Source organism: Mauremys mutica, chromosome 12 (genome assembly GCF_020497125.1).
Source record: "Mauremys mutica isolate MM-2020 ecotype Southern chromosome 12, ASM2049712v1, whole genome shotgun sequence".
NCBI lineage: Eukaryota > Metazoa > Chordata > Testudines > Geoemydidae > Mauremys > Mauremys mutica.
Window position 1 is genome coordinate 52373340 of NC_059083.1, and position 16218 is coordinate 52389557.

General features: G+C 43.1%; 1 protein-coding gene across 1 annotated transcript; it reads right to left on the reverse strand.

Annotated features, from left to right (window-relative positions):
- Positions 1-6559: 6559 nt before the first annotated feature.
- On the reverse strand, positions 6560-7519 carry LOC123345332 (olfactory receptor 14A16-like). Its single transcript, XM_044982122.1, has one exon. The coding sequence runs from the start codon at positions 7517-7519 to the stop codon at positions 6560-6562; it is 960 nt and encodes a 319-aa protein (XP_044838057.1).
- Positions 7520-16218: the final 8699 nt, after the last annotated feature.

Below are 16218 nucleotides of genomic sequence, written 5' to 3' on the forward strand. Positions count from 1 at the left end.
ACACAGGGTTGGACTCTGCACTTAAATAGGTCCCCTGTCTCTTTGTCATGTACTAAAATTAAGACTTCCAGACCCACCAGTCATGCTCCCCACCCCCATCACTTGCACACTCCTTATACAGCAAAAACGTGTTCCATGCAGCAGGCAACAAAAATCAAAGGCCTCAGACTTCAGTCTTGATTTCTCTGAGTGATAGTCTTCCAGCAAAGTAACCTATCTCAGGTAGGAGAGCTGCCATGAATAAAGAGTGATAGGCTGCTATTGAGCAAGCCCAGGCTTCTGCAGTCACCATGCCAATATTTACCCAGAGAGTAAAAAAAACAGAGCTCATGATCTGATTCTGTCATATCCCTCTCTGTCACACCAACAAACAGAAACCCCAAAGCCATCATACCCCAAGCAAAGTTTTGACCCCCCAAAAAAGGAGAAGAACCAGAGACTCCATGAAGCCCACTGGGTACTTTCTACTGATTTGACGTGGTTTTATTTTATTTTACTCAGATAACATGGTAAGGGGTGGCTGTATAAAAGCATGAAATAGATAGATTTTCATCTTACTTATACTTGTATAGTGGAGTTAGTGTGGATTTACCACAATAAATACAACATTTTGCATCAAAAAATCACACACCATATTCTCATGGGGACAATAATGTCATCAGTTGATTGTATTTCTAAAAAAAACACAGATAAATCCAAGTTCATAAGAGAAATTCTGACATTTTATTTTTGTTGAATAACCTCCACCCAGTCAGTTTCCTCATGGAAGCTTTGATTTCTTTGTTCCTTATGCTCATTCCTCATTCCCATTCCTGGTTCCTTATGCAGCATTCCCACCATGCTTTGCACCTAGGCAGAGTGGGAGTGTGTGACAGCGTTCCACAGGGTGCAACCTGAGACTGTGGGACTGCTTTGGCTCCTGAAGTCATTAGGCCAGGGTGTCCCTCACAATGCTCTGCTAGTGACTAGCAGCAAACCTCTCCAGGTGCTATTACCACTCAGTCCAGCAGCACGTGAAGCCCCAAACTCAGGTAGATTGCATGAATGCTCCCAGAGCCACTCGCGAATCACACAAAGAAAGGCACCAGCCAGATCCCCCCAGATCCCAGCCTTGTACCTCAGGAATATACCGTCTTGCACTGCTCAAGATTCTTTCTTGAGCAATGCAAGTTTATTAATTAATTCACCACTTACTTCAAGGGAAAGTAGACATGCACCAGCCTTTGTAACCTGAGCAGATTTACCAAACACTTCAGACAAACTCACTGGTAAGAATAAACATAAAAATAAGTTTATTGACTACAGAAGATACAATTTAAGTGATTATAAGTGATAGGCAGAAAGTCAGATAAGTTACCAAAAGAAAATAAAAGCTAAGCACTCAACTCTCAACCTTATTAGACACAGACAATATCTAGTTTAAGCAGTTTTTCTCAACCTACTGGATATTGCAGGTTGGTTACAGTCTTGGATACACAGACCCTTCCCTGTTAGGCCTGGGACCAGTCTCCTCAGCTCCAGTGTTCCTGTTGTCCTACATATCTCAATCCCTAGGATCTCCATCAGGCCTTTCTTATTCCAGCCCAGCTTCTGTGTAATCTGTGGATGAGGATTACAAAGGGATTTAGGCACCTAAAGATAGAAACAGGCCCCTAGTGAGATTAATCAAAACTCCTTAGTAAGCCAGGTGGCTAAATCCCATGGGCATTCAATGTGAGTTAGGCACCTAACCTGCTTAGGTGCTATTGGAAATCCCACTAGGCACCTATTAGAAAAGGTAGGTGCCTAAATCCCTTTATAATCTTGGCCACATGTCTATCTTCTCAAGTACTAAGGCCTGGACTTCACTTGAACTTCAGAAACATTAAACTTATCATTTGAAAAAGAGTCTATTGGAGCAAACCTCGTGTTTATACAACTGATATACGATCATCTGCAAACATCTGCAATAGCAGACCATAAAGGACTTTATCCAGGGAAATGTAGGTGCTTACAGGGTTAGACAGCAGCTGAGCAGTGGTTTTGAGGATGTAAATTTTGAGCTTAGGCACCTAAATGCTTTTGCAGATCTAGCCCTTGGCTACTGCTCAGTGGGGCTGGGTTTGGACAGGTAACTTAGAAGCGAAAGCAGCAACTTCATCTCTTATCTCCCGAGCCAGCCTGTCTACAATGTTTGTAGCAGCCACATGGAAATGGGGTGTGAACTGAGACCTCATCGCCTTACAAATGTACAGGGGGCTAAGGCCAGGGACAGTCGTGCTCTCTAAAGTTATTTTATTGGGGCACAATCTATTCCCGGGTCCTGCACAGCGTGGTGCACACAGCATGGTGTGCAAGGAACATAGCATCAGCCCAGGGATTCAGTTACTGAGAGCAACCAAAGCAATCAGATCATCAGACCAAGCAGGGAATCCTCTAGGAAACCCCCACGAGGAGCACAGAACTGTGATTATTACCACCGGGCATTAGCAGGGGAGAGAGTAGAAAACAGCTCAGCGGAAGGGACCCAATGTATCCTGGGTGCAAAATTACAGATTTCCTTGGAGATGCCCCAGGAATGGGCTTGGCCCTCTGGCGGAACCAGTGACTGACTCTGCAGCATCCTGTGCAATTAGAGCAGACACAAGGGGCTGTGGGTGCTGCAGAATCTGTAACCATACAGTGAACTTTCACTACAGGCCATGTGCTGTGACAGTGATTTTCAGAGTGACTTCAGGGCATTATGTGCCCAACTCCTGCTGACTGCACAATGAGAGTTAGGCAACTAACATCCTTAGACCCCTTTGAATATCCCAGACTTAATATACAGAGATTTCTGTCTTGTCCCCTTGTATTCTCATTTTCTTTGCACAATCCTAACATTAACCGGCCAAATGATTAGCCCAAATGAAGTCCGACATTTTTTAGTAGTACATATAGAAGCCAAAGTGGCAGCTGTGCGAGCTTCCCTCAGTCACCTCTCCCTGGATGTGTGCTTCTACCCTGTCCTGGAGGGACCCTTGCTATGTATGACAGAGGATTCCTTTCCGCATACCCCTGGACCTCTCTATAGTAATGGAGAACAAGGGCACAAATATATTTCCAGTGATGTTGACGTTTGTGTGGTGGAGACACGTCTTCTAGGAACTGCACAAAGATCCCTAGTCCATTTCTTAAGGCCACCATGAAGCCATCACAAGGCACAAACTTTGATGCTTATGTCAACGTAATCACTAGCGGCCTGGCGGGCGAATGTTCCCTGTGTACCCCTAGGCAACAATGAACGCAAGACTGACTGTTGAACAGTGTAAAGCTCAGGGATGGATGTTTCTGTTTGGCCAAGGATGAAGAGAGGAGCCATTTGTAAAATCTAACAATAGATCATTTTACACTTGACAAAGCCCTCAGCTGGCATTTTCAAAGGGGCCTCATTTCCAAAGCTGCCCAGCTACCACTGACTGTCAGATATCTGATGAATAACAGCCTTTCACTTACACCCTGCTGGGACCAGATTGTTCTGCATGATCTAGAGGTGAGGTGGTCCCTATCTCAGCTGAGATGGGAGCCACCCTGTATTTTAAAACCTCAAACTCATGAGTGTTTGGCCCTGGGGTCTGTGTGTGGCTGATTTTAAAGAGACAGGGCCATTTGCAGAACCCATTTCTGGATATGGCTGCAGTTTATAAAGCCCTTCAGTGTCAGGAAGGGCTCAGGAATAGTGTTTTGGGATCTATCTCCAGCCTTCTGGGATGATATTGTTAAAGCCTCTTAGGGGATATCAGACACTCAGGACTAGATTCACAGAAGGAATTAGGGCCTGATTTTTTGAGATATTTAAGCATCTAGTGGGACTTTCAGAACATTCTTTCATTTCAATCAGATTTAGGTACCTAAATGCTTTTGAAAATCCCACCAGGACACCTCAATGCCTTTGAAAATTTTGCCCTTTGGTATCCTAATGCTGAGCGTTGCAGCACCTAACTTGTGGAACTTAGAAAATCACCATGATTCTCAAAGCCTGTGTTCAGAGCCCAGGCTCCCTATTCAGGGAATGGGGAGAGGTAAACACCTAAATGGGATCCACAGTTGCCAGCATGCTGTGGGGAGGTGTCTAACCTCACCAATGGGAGATGATGACTACATGGGTGTGTGCCAAGCCCCACTCCCTCACAGACATAGTTGCCTAAATCAATTTGGTGGGTGGCACCTATCCCTGTTTGTGATCCATAACTGGGAGCCCTCTCCTTGGGTCAAGCATCTGTGGTGTTTTGTGTGACAAGGAGAAGGCCCTCCTGTTTAATTTTTAGCCCAGTGGTTAGGGTACTTACCTGGCATGGGGAACAACCCCAGTTCAAGTCCCCCCTCTACCCGAGGAGAAGAGATTTGAAGGGGGATCTGCCACCTTTTGGGTGAGTGTCCTAAGCACTGGGCAGTGGGATATTCCAATGTGGGGCTCCCTCAACCTCTCCTGTTCAAGATGTTCCACTTTGGATTAAACAATTGAAGAATCATTGGGTCAGAGAGGGAGAGAGAGAACATGAGAATTACCTTGTAGCCTGGTGGTCAGAGCACTCACCTGGGAGAGCCAGTGTCCAGTTGATCTCTATCTCTCTACTCCATTCATTGGTGTGGTGCTGAAGGTTGCTGACACGTCAGGTCCCAGAATCCTAATTATTGAAAGAAGCCAGAAAGGGAGAGTAATTCCAATGCACCAATTGCAGGACTTTAGTTGGCTGGGAAAGGAGAGAAATGGAGACTGTGTCAGAGTCTGGCACCAGTTTGGTGTTAGCCTAAGCCCTATCCATATCCCTAACCCATATCCAACAGGGACTTAAGTATGAGTTTACCTTTAAACCTTCAATGGGGCCACTCATATGATTAAAGTTAAGAACATGCTGAAGTGGCTGTGGAATTAGGACCATTGTATAGAATATTCAAAGGAAGTGAGTTTTATATTCATAATCATGAGTGTTTGGAGCTGGTGTGAATTCTCAGAGATCTTTTGACTTCAATAGAGCTATAACAATATAAATCAGCTGAGGATAGGCCTAAGGATCCCAACTGTGATACTTCCATTTGCTCAGAGAAGCAAACCAGAGCAGACTAAAAATGTATTCAGTCAAAACAGTTTAAAGTTCAAACACTAAGTGGATTAGGACGAGCTGTTTGTAAATGAGCGATGGAGTAAGATATAGTCATAAAAAATCTTTGCTAAATAATGTTTAATAGGGAGTGCTTATAAGAAAATCATGATTGAGACACAGTCATTAACAGGAAAAGAAGAACAATAATTTCTATAGATTATTCATGATCTAGCTAGCTAGCTAATATAATTCACAATCAAATAGAAAGCTATCATTATGATTAAATGAGGTTGTGTGTTAGGAGAAGGAATGGTCCTGTCTGTCTGTTTCTCTATTTAATCACATACTCTGCTTTTCTTTGTCATATATGTAGTGTACACAACCATGCACAAAAATGATCTTCTAATACTAATAACAGGCCAACTTCTGAGATCATTTCTGAGCTTGGATGAGGTGGCGTGTGGAACACCAGAGCACTGCACTTACACCAGGGCTAGAACAAAATGTCTTCAGACAAGAAACTTACACCGGTGTTCATGTCACCACCGAGTGTAGCCCAGAGACTTTGGGCCAAGACCTCATCAGTATTAAACTGCATTGGAGCTGGTCTAGCTGAGTTGAGAAATCTGACCCTTATATCTCTGTAACACTCGCTTTCTCCAGAGTGCTATCAGCCAAATCTGGATCCTTGTGTATAGAGGCTATTGGCCAAATCCTGATCTCCTTGATGTGAGGGGCTAAACTCCAGTCACTTCCATGGAATAGAAATTTGGCCTCATTATTCCGAGTCAGATTTTCTTTAGGAAACTCTGGAAAAAGCTTTTCTTTAAAACAGACTTTCCACCACTGAAAGAATGATACCGTTTGTACATATTCATTTCAGTAGGAACTAAGCCAAGCAGAAACCTCTTTTGCTCTCTTTTCTCACTGTGAGGAGTAAACCTTCAGTTCGCTCAGAAACCCCCATCAAAAAGATGACATATGGACAGTCCCAAGAGAGGACAAACATTGAAAATCCTGTCTCACCAAACACTCACCATCTCTTCAGGCCTTTCCACCTTCAAAACCTCCTAAAACAAAGAAACAAACCAAACCACCAACCAACCAGTTAAGCAAAAATAAGCTGAAAATTTGACAAACACACACACAAACAAACAAATCAAAAACACAAAAAAACAAATGCTCCTCAATCTTAGTTTTTATCCCAAAATATAAGATGAGCCAGAGACCTCACTATGGACTTTGCTATGGCTACTGATTTTATAGGCAATGGTCTCAGATAGCATGGTGATTGGTAGCAGTATACGATAGATAGGTTACAATCTTATTTACATTGCTGTAAATCAATAGAAACTCCTTTTTTTCTTGAGTCATGTTTGTTGGCATTTATACAAGTGAAAATAACCAATTCTGCATAAACAGACTGCACAGTATTTTCTCATGGAGGAAATAATGTCATCAGCTGATTATATTTATAAAGAAACAGAATGAAATTGCTACTGAAGGAGAAATATGGACATTTTGTTCTTACTGATTAACCTCCAACCAATCCATTTTCTCAGAGCACCTTTGATCTCTTTGTTTCTCATGCTGTAGATGATTGGATTCATCATTGGTGGCAACACAGAATAGAGAACAGCCACCATGAGATCCAGACCTGAGGTTGAGCTGGAGGTGGGTTTCAAGTAGGCAAAAGCAGAAGTACAAAGGAACAAAGAGACCACAAAGAGGTGAGGGAGGCAGGTGGATAGTGCTTTATGCCGGCCCTGCTCAGAGGGGATTCTCAGCACCGCTTTGAAGATCTGAACATATGGCACAATTATGAAAACAAAGCAGCTCGAGACAAAGCACACACTAAAGATGAGAAACCCAACTTCAAAGCGGTATGAGTCAGAGCAGGCGAGCTTGAGGAGCTGGGGGATTTCACATAAGAACTGATCCACCGTGTTGCTTCCACAGAAAGATATTGCAAACGTGTTCCCAGTGTGCAATGCAGAGTAGAGAATACCACTGATCCAGGCACTTGCTGCCATTTGGACAAAAGCTCTCCTGTTCATCACTGTCTCATAGTGCAATGGCTGGCAGATGGCAATGTATCGGTCATATGCCATGATGGTCAGTATGGCAAAATCTGCTGAAGCAAAGAATAAGAAAAAAAAGACTTGGGCGACACATCCAGAATAAGAAATCGATCTTGTGTTCATGAGAGAATTGGCCATGGATTTGGGGATGCTGACAGAGATGGAGCCGAGGTCTATGATGGACAGATTCATCAGGAAGAAGTACATAGGGGTGTGAAGGTGGCGGTCAAGGGCTATGGCTGTGATGATGAGCAGGTTCCCCAGCAGGGACATCAGGTAAAGCACTAGAAACACCACAAAGTGTAAAATCTGCAGCTCCCGAACATCAGAGAATCCCAGGAGAAGGAATTCAGTCACGGTACTTTGGTTGGACATTTTCTTCCTCAGTATGTTGTGTGATGGCTCTGGTGGGAAAGAGAAGGACAATGGTCAGGATTACAACAAATGTCTCTGATTCCCCTGTCCCTAATATCTCATTATATGAATGTCAAAGGTGCAGAGAACTCATCACTTACAATGACTAGGTGTTGTTAGTGCTCCTGGCCTCTGACAATCAAAGAGTCACATTACCACAGTACTGTAAATTGGATCAGCTCCTTTAAAGTCAATGCAGGTTCATCACTTTATCCCATCTGAGGATTTGGCTTCTGGTGTGGCTTGATAAAATGCAGATGTAACAAAGCACACGCCAAATCCAACAATTCTTGCTATTGCAACCATCAACAAGCTCACAACTTCGGTATGAAACTGATGAACTAAAATTCTAACCCAGCCTGATTCCCCCTTTGCAGGTAATATGACATAGACTCAACCAGAATCGTAAATAGCAGCTCATGTGTAATTTTTCTAGCCTGAGCCCTGTACCTAGACGGCCAGCTCCCTGCTCCCAAATTGATTTATGGCACCAGCTCCCAGCAGCACTTCTGCCTGCATCTAACAATTGACTAGTAGTAAACGTTGTATCATTTACTCTGTGCTGTGCACCGGCTGTCAGGACACCTGGGCTCTGTTCTTGTCTCTGCCAGTGACCTGCTGTGTGAGCTTGGACCTGTCATTTCCCCTCTTTCTGCCTCTATTTCAAACACCTATCGCCCCTTCTCTACCGTGTCAACTAGGACTGTAAGGGCTTTCGGAGAGGAGCTGTGGGGCAGATTGTTAAAGGTATTGAGGGACCTAGTGCGATTCTCAAAAGCATCAGGGCCCCAACATGCCTTGGAATCCATGAGTTGTGAGCTCCTAGATGCTTCTGAAAATCCCACTAGGCACCTAAATACCTTTGGAAATGTAGCCCCGTGTCTTACTCTGTTTATGTTCTGCACACCCATTTACACCATTTATACTCAGCCCGCAGCAGTGTGGAGCTAGGCCAGGAGCTCTGAGTTCTCCTCCCAGTGAGCTCCCATATGCCCCCGAAAGGGATCAGTATAGGCAGGCTTTGGCTGCCTGGTTCAACTCTAACCAGGGTTTAAAGGGGCTAGTCTGTATAAAACATAATCTCTGTTCTGCCGACTTTACTGTTTATTCAGCTGTTTCCTCCTCACAACTATCCCTTTGAAAGAGAAATCACACAGCTGCAATAGAATAAATGGGTGTGAAATCAGGCTCTTAGCAGGCAATATTAATATTCCCCAATTCATTTAACATTTAAGGCTGGCTGGAAATTTTCCGCTGTGTTCTTTTTAATGGAGATTGGTTTTTTAGCAAAACAACAACAAATCTCAGAATCCGTCTGCTTTTCTCAAACATTTTGGGATTGTTTTTTAAAAAAATGGAAAATGGAAAAAAGAAAGTTTTTTTGAGTTTTGAGATAAGAATAGTTTTCAGCAGAACTTTTCAATTGCCAAAAACTGAGACAAAAATGGATTTTGGGTTTTTAGTGAAAAGTAAAAACTTTCCTGAAGGGAGGAAAACTTAGAGTCAGCAGTAAGTATCTCATTAAACTGATAGTAAAGATCTTAATCAGGTCATATTCTAGTTCATATTCATCATCTTAATTTTCTCTTGTATGTTGATCCTCCAACATATTTAATTGTAATAGCAAACTTCCTATACCAGTCTTTGTAGATTTTCTCCCAACAGAAGACACATTCAGTTAGCCAGCACCAGGATGTTTTGGTCAATGTCTATCTATAGACCAGAATCTAGAAGCTAATGGCACAGGTATCTGAGAATCCTTTTACCCCTCATTGTGCGACTGAACTAGACTCAAACCTGTTGCTCTCTGCAGACGAGCTGTGCGTAGCTGGCTTTGAGCTGCACTGGCATTAAAGGACTGATGCTGTGGGAAGGTGATTTATCCATGCCTATATCCTCACGCCCTGGAGCCCAGCACAGCTCAGAAGCAGAGACCCAGAGGCCAGGGCACAGAAACAAAGGTTTTAAAGCCAAAAAATGATAAAGCCATTCTGATCTTCTAGTCTGACCCCGGCATAACACAGAGCATATGATCTACAGCATGGTTCCCTGATTCCAGCCCAACTTCTGTGTTACCTGTGGGCCAGGATTAAAAGATGGCGACAGGCACCTAATGGGATTTCTCAATGGTCCAAAATGAGCCAGGTGGGTAAATCCTGTGAACATTCAGTGGGAGTTAGGGAACTGACCTGCTCAGATGCTATTGTAAATCCCACAAGGCACCTTTCTCCTTCTTTAGGTGCTTAAACGCTTTGTCATCCTGGTCCTGTGTGTATCATGTTAACTTCCAAGACCTGGAAATAGGGGTTCTAGTCCCATTTACTTCCTGTATGTCGTTTGGCAGCACAGAGCTAGACTGGCTGCAACTGGTGGGTCAACTCTGAGCCAAAAGATGCTAGTGTGCAGAAAACATAAACTGTGGCTATCAGCTCTGCTGCTTAGCCAATTTTACCCTTCCAGTAACTGTCCTTTGACACAGAAACAAACCCAGTTTTAAGAGAAAAAATAGTTTTGAAACTATGGTATTATTGAACAGGACTAAAGTTCCTTACCCTTGCTCAAAGCTCCATTTCAGATTAGAGATGGTTGGACATTTAGATTTTTTTTTTTTTTGGTTGTAGTAGTAGTAGGAAAATGAGTTTTTGAACAAAACAAAAATGTTCAGGGAAAGTATCTTCTATACTCAGATGTTTTGTTTTGTTTTGTTGAAATCTGCAAATCCCAATATTCTTTGGTTTGCAAAGTACAATTTCCAGTTTACAGTAGTTTTTAGCTGAAAATAAATTAGTTTTTGGTTGGCAAACCCTGCAAACATTTCTGATTTATGATGCAAAGTTAATATTATCTACCTTCTTTTTTCCTGACTGGATCTAGATGACTGACAAGATTGAGAGTTAAGTCCTAAGAGTTAAAATTGTAACTTATATTTAGGTTCTTACTCTCTACTGGAATGAAATCTGACAGGCTCTAGATGTTTGTTAATAAGTCTTAAAGAGTTTGAATTACAATTCATATATCTAGAATTAAATTTGCCTCTATATTAATACCTTCACATATATAATTGAAAGTAAAATTGATCCTCCAATGCCAGGATTATTTGGTCATCTCTGCCTCATGCTCTCATCACTGTATTATCCAGCAGCAGTTTCCATGTCCCTTTGGTGGATTTCCTGTGTCTCTCTGCAGTCCCTAGCAAACAGGGATCCACTCCACAGATGAGCGCTCTCTTCTCACCTCCTTGGACAGGTTTGGCTGAGAAACAAAGGACTAAATGGGATCAGAAACTGAAAACTCCTCCCAGCTCTAGAGCTGATTCTGGCTTGTGCAGGGTCAGACACAGTCACATCCCAGGATCTCCCTGCTCTGGTGCTAAATAGTTGAAATCAGTCTCCAGGGCTTTAAGCCCAGCTCTGATTTAACCTCTGGAGCAAACCACCCTGACAACCTGCCCAACTCTAACCCCACAGAGAGAGAACAGCACGCGCCCTGTATCTCACATGACGGAAGCATCCCTGGAAGGACCCTTGGCTACAATCAAGGCAGGGCAGAGGCCCAAAGCATGTCTCCAGGTGTTTGCAAAATAAAACATAGATTTCTAACACAGATACATGATCTACAATATCTAAGAGCCTAGTGGCACCAGAATCTCAGCTGATCTGGAATAGCTTGTTCCTTCATTAACACCACGTAATCACTTCTGGGTGAGCAGAGATTTTTTTTCCCCTCTTGCATTGTATCAGCAGCTCTTGGGATGCATCTGCTAGAGCAACCTCCAACTCAGGCTGCCCTGTCTGCTTGAAGTCAGTCACCAAGAGGTACCCAGAGGTGAAGACTAAAAACTAAGAGCCAGGTCATGAGCTTGTGTCAATCGTTACACTTCCATTGAATTCATGGTAGTTTGAACTATTTATGCCAACTGGGAATCTGGGCCTTTGATTTCCATCGAGCGATGTCAATTTACATCAGCTGGGGATCTAGCCTGTTACACAGTTATAAATGCATTTTTTTTTTGCCTGCCAATCTGATCGGAAGCTGATTCAAGAGTTCTGAACCAGTCCACACTTTCTTAGCTCTTTGCTCCATTGGTTTAATACAAGTGTAACTTTTATTGGTGACGGAGAATGGTTCAGTCCCACCAGGGATAGAATCTTCGAGGAATTCAGTGTTGCACATTTTTCAAGTATTTGATCTTCAGCTTCTATTGGAATGAATGACCCAGAATCTTTCTTTCTTTCTTTCTTTCTTTCTTTCTTTCTGTCTCAGCCATTATATTAATTTTTCTCCTTCTACAGATGGCACTAAACTAAAAAACTCAGTGGAGACATATGTTCTAGGAACCGCACAAAGATCACTAGTCCATTTCTTAAGGCCACCATGAAGCCATCACAAGGCACAAACTTTGATGCTTATGCCAACATAATCACTAGTGGCCTAGTGGGGGAGATTCCTGTGTACTCCTAGGCAGCAATGAATGCAAGACTGGCTGTTGAACACTGCAAAGCTCAGGGATGGATGTTTCTGTTTGGTCAAGAGGGGCCATTTGTAAAATCTAACAATAGATCATTTTCCACCGGACAAAGCCCTCAGCTGGCATTTTCAAAGCGGACTCATTTTCAAAGCTGCCCAGCTAACCCTGATTGCCAGATATCCAATGAATCTGCCTTTCACTTATACCCTGCTGGGACTAGATTGTTCTGCATGGTCTAGAGGTGACGTGGTCCCTATCTCAGCTGAGATGGGAACAGCTCTATATTTTAAAACCTCAAATTCATGAGTGTTTGGTCCTGGGGTCTGTGTTTGGCTAATTTTATAGAGATAGGACCATTTGTAGAACCCATTTCTGGATATGATTGCAGTTTATAAAGCCCTTCAGTGTCAGGAAGGGCTCAAAAATAGTGTTTTTGAATCTGTCTCCAGCCTTCTGGGATGATATTGTTAAAGCCTCTTAGGGGATCTCAGACACTCAGGGCTAGATTCACAGAAGGAATTAGGGCCTGGTTTTTTAAGGTATTTAAGCATCTAGTGAGACTTTCAAAACACCAGATTTATGTACCTAAATGCTTTTGAAAATCCCACCAGGGCAACTAAATGCCTTTGAAAATCTTGCCCTTCGGTATCCTAATGCTGAATGTTGCAGCACCTATCTTTCAGGCACTTAAAAATCACCATGACTCACAAAGCCTGTGTTCGGAGCCCAGGCTCCCTGTTCAGTGAATGGGGAGAGGTAAACACCTAAATGGGATCCACAGTTGCCAGCATGTTGTGGGGAGGTGCCTAACCTCACCAATGGGAGATGATGACTAGATGGGTGTGTGTCAAGCCCTGCTCTCTCCCAGAAATAGTCGCCAACGTTGAGCTGGTGGGTGGGACCTATCCCTGTTTGTGATCATAACTGGGAACCCTCTCCTTGGGTCAAGCATCTATGGTGTTTTGTGTGACAAGGGGAAGGCCCTCCTGTTTAACTTTTAGCCAAGTGGTTAGGGTACTTACCTGGCATAGGGAACAACCCCAGTTCAAGTCCCCCCTCTGCCCCAGAAGGAGAAGGGATTTGAAGGGGGATCTGCCACCCAGTGTCCTAACCACTGGGCTGTGGGATATTCTGATGTGAGGCTCTCTCAATCTATCCAAGCTGTTCTACTTTGCCGATGTGGGGCTCCCTCAAGCCATTCAAGCTGTTCCACTTTGGATTAAATAATTAAAGAATCATTGGGTCACAGAGGGAGAGAGAGAACATGAGAATTACCCTGCAGCCTGGTGGTCAGAGCACTCACTTGGGAGACCCAGTGTCCAGTCCCCTGCTCCAATAACTCTTTAATTATTTATCCAGAGTGGAACAGCTTCAACTGGAGTGACTGTGGGAGCCTCACATCAGAATACCCCTCACACTGATGACATGGACTGTGGCACTGGAACCTTTCTCTGTGCAAGTCCTTGTCAATGTTGATCTCTCTCTCTACTCCATTCATCGGTGTGGTGCCGAAAGTCTCTGACACGTCAGGTCCTAGAGTCTTAATTATTGAAAGACGCCAGAAGGGGAGAGTAAGTCCAATGTACCAATTGGAAGGGTATAGTTGACTGGGAAAGGAGAGAAATGGAGACAGTGTCAGAGTCTGGCACCAGTTTGGTGTTAGCCTTAAGCCCTATCCATATACCTATCCCATATCCAACAGGGACTTAAGTATGAGTTTGCCTTTAAACCTTCAATGGGGCCACTCATATTATTAAAGTTAAGAACATGCTGAAGTGGCTGCAGGATTAGGACCATTGTACAGAATGTTGAAAGGGAGTGTGTTTTAAATTCATAATCATGAGAATTCGGTTCAGATCCTCAGCGGGTATAAATTCTCAGAGATCTATTGACTTCAACAGAGCTATGACAATTTAAACCAGCTGAGGATTGGCCTAAGGATCCCAACTGTGAAACTTCCATTTACTTCGAGTAGCAAACCAGAGCAGTTTAAAAATGTAGCTAGTCCAAATAGCTCAAAGTTCAAACACTAAGTGTGTTAGGATGAGCTGTTTGTAAATGAGCGATGGAGTGAGATATAGTCATAAAAAATCTTTGCTAAATAATGTTTAATAGGGATTGTTTTTAAGAAAATCATGATCTGGACATAGACAATCTTTAACAGGACAAGAAGAAGAATAGTTTGCAGAATAATCTTCATAGATTATTCATTATCTAGCTAGGTAATATAATTCACTATCAAAGAAATCTATCATTATGACTAAATGAAGTTGTTTGTTAGGACAAGGAATGGTCCTGCCTGTCTGTATCTCTATCTAATCACATACTCTGCTTCTGTCTGTCATATATGTAGTGTAGACAACCATGCACAAAGATGATCTTCTAGTACTAATAACAGGCCAACATCTGAGATCCTTCCTCAGCTTGGATGTGAGTCGATCTACACGGGTTGGCATGTGGAACACCAGATCAGTGAACTTACACCAGGGCTAGAACAAAATGACCCCAGTGCGATACAGCATGGCCAGAGGGCAGCAGGAGAGTGTTAGCAGGGAGCCTTATTCCCTGCAAGGGGAGGAAGGTTTGCTATAGACTAACTAGATCACCTGAAGCCAAGTAGAGCACCTGAAGCCAATTAGAGCACCAGCAGTGAGTCACATGATATAAACCCCTGCTTCAGTCAGACAGTGTGGGGGTTGGAGCAGGAAGGTTTGGTTGGAGCAGAGAGCGGTTTGAAGGAGTTGAAGCTGAGAACAGTTTTGAAGAGAGACAAAAGGAAAGTTTGGAGGAGTGCTGCAGTGGGCTGAGAAGTCCAAAAACCCTTGGTAAGGGGCACCTGGCTTGTGTAGAAGGGAGGCAAGAAGCCCCTCCACAAGCTGAAGGGCAGGAGAGGGAAGTAGCCCAGGGGAAGGAACCACCAGTACAAGTGGTTCACCACTAACCTCAGGGCCCCTGGGTTGGGACCTGGAGAAGAGGGCGGACCCAGGTCCCTCCCTCTCCACTCCACTCCTCAAGGACACTAGTGGGGTAATTAAAAATACCGGTTCAGAGGCAAGCAATGGCGCCCTGAACCTTCCCCAAAGAAGAGAAAGCGCGAGACCCAGCATAACAGTACCGGCAATTTGACACACCAGCCAAGACACTTACACCAACATTCATGTCACTACTGGGCGTAGCCCAGAAACTTTGGGCCAGAACCTCATCTGTACTAAACTTATGATGTTAATGGTTCTACTCTGCATTGTGCTGGTCTAGCTGAGTGGAGAAATCTGACCCGTAGATCTCTGGCACGCTCACTTTCTTCAGAGTGCTGTCAGTGAAATCTGGATCCTTGTGTATAGAGGCTATTGGCCAAATCCTGATCTCCTTGATGTGAGGAATTAACCCCAGTCACTTCCATGGAATCTAAATTTGGCCTCATTATTCCAAGTCAGATTTTCTTTAGGAACCTCTGGAAAAAAATTCTTTCAAACAGCCTTTCCACCATAGCAAGAATGACACCATTTTTACATATTCATTTAGGTTAAAATAATAAAAATATGCCTAACATATCAATAATAATACAATAACATTCCAACAGATACACATAATCATTTCAGGAGGAACTAAGCCATGCAGAAACCTCTTTTGCACGCTTTTATCATTGTGACCAAACCGCTCATAAAACCCCATCAAAGAGATGACATATGGACACTCCCAAGAGAGGACAAACATTGAAAATCCTGTCTCACCAAAGACTCATCCAAATCGTCAGGCCTTTCCACCTCCAAAACCTCCTAAAACAAAGAAAAAAACCAAGCCACCAACAAATCAATTAAGAAAAATGAGCTAAAAATCTGACAGTCAAACAAACAAAAAAACCCACAAAAAACAAATGCTTTGATACCCCAATCTGAATTTTTATCCCAAAATATAAGAAGTGCCAGAGACCTGACTAGGGACTTTCTTATGGCTACTGATTTTATAGGCAATGGTCTCAGATAGCATGGTGATTGGTAGCAGTATATGATAGATTCCAATCATATTTACATTGGTGTAAACCTATAGAAACTCCTTTTTTCTTTTGAGTCATGTTTGTATTTTTACTAGTGTAAATACCTATTTCAACATAAACAGATTGCACAGTATTTTCTCATGGATGTAATAATGTCATCAGCCGATTATATTTATAAAGAAACATAGAATTAAATTG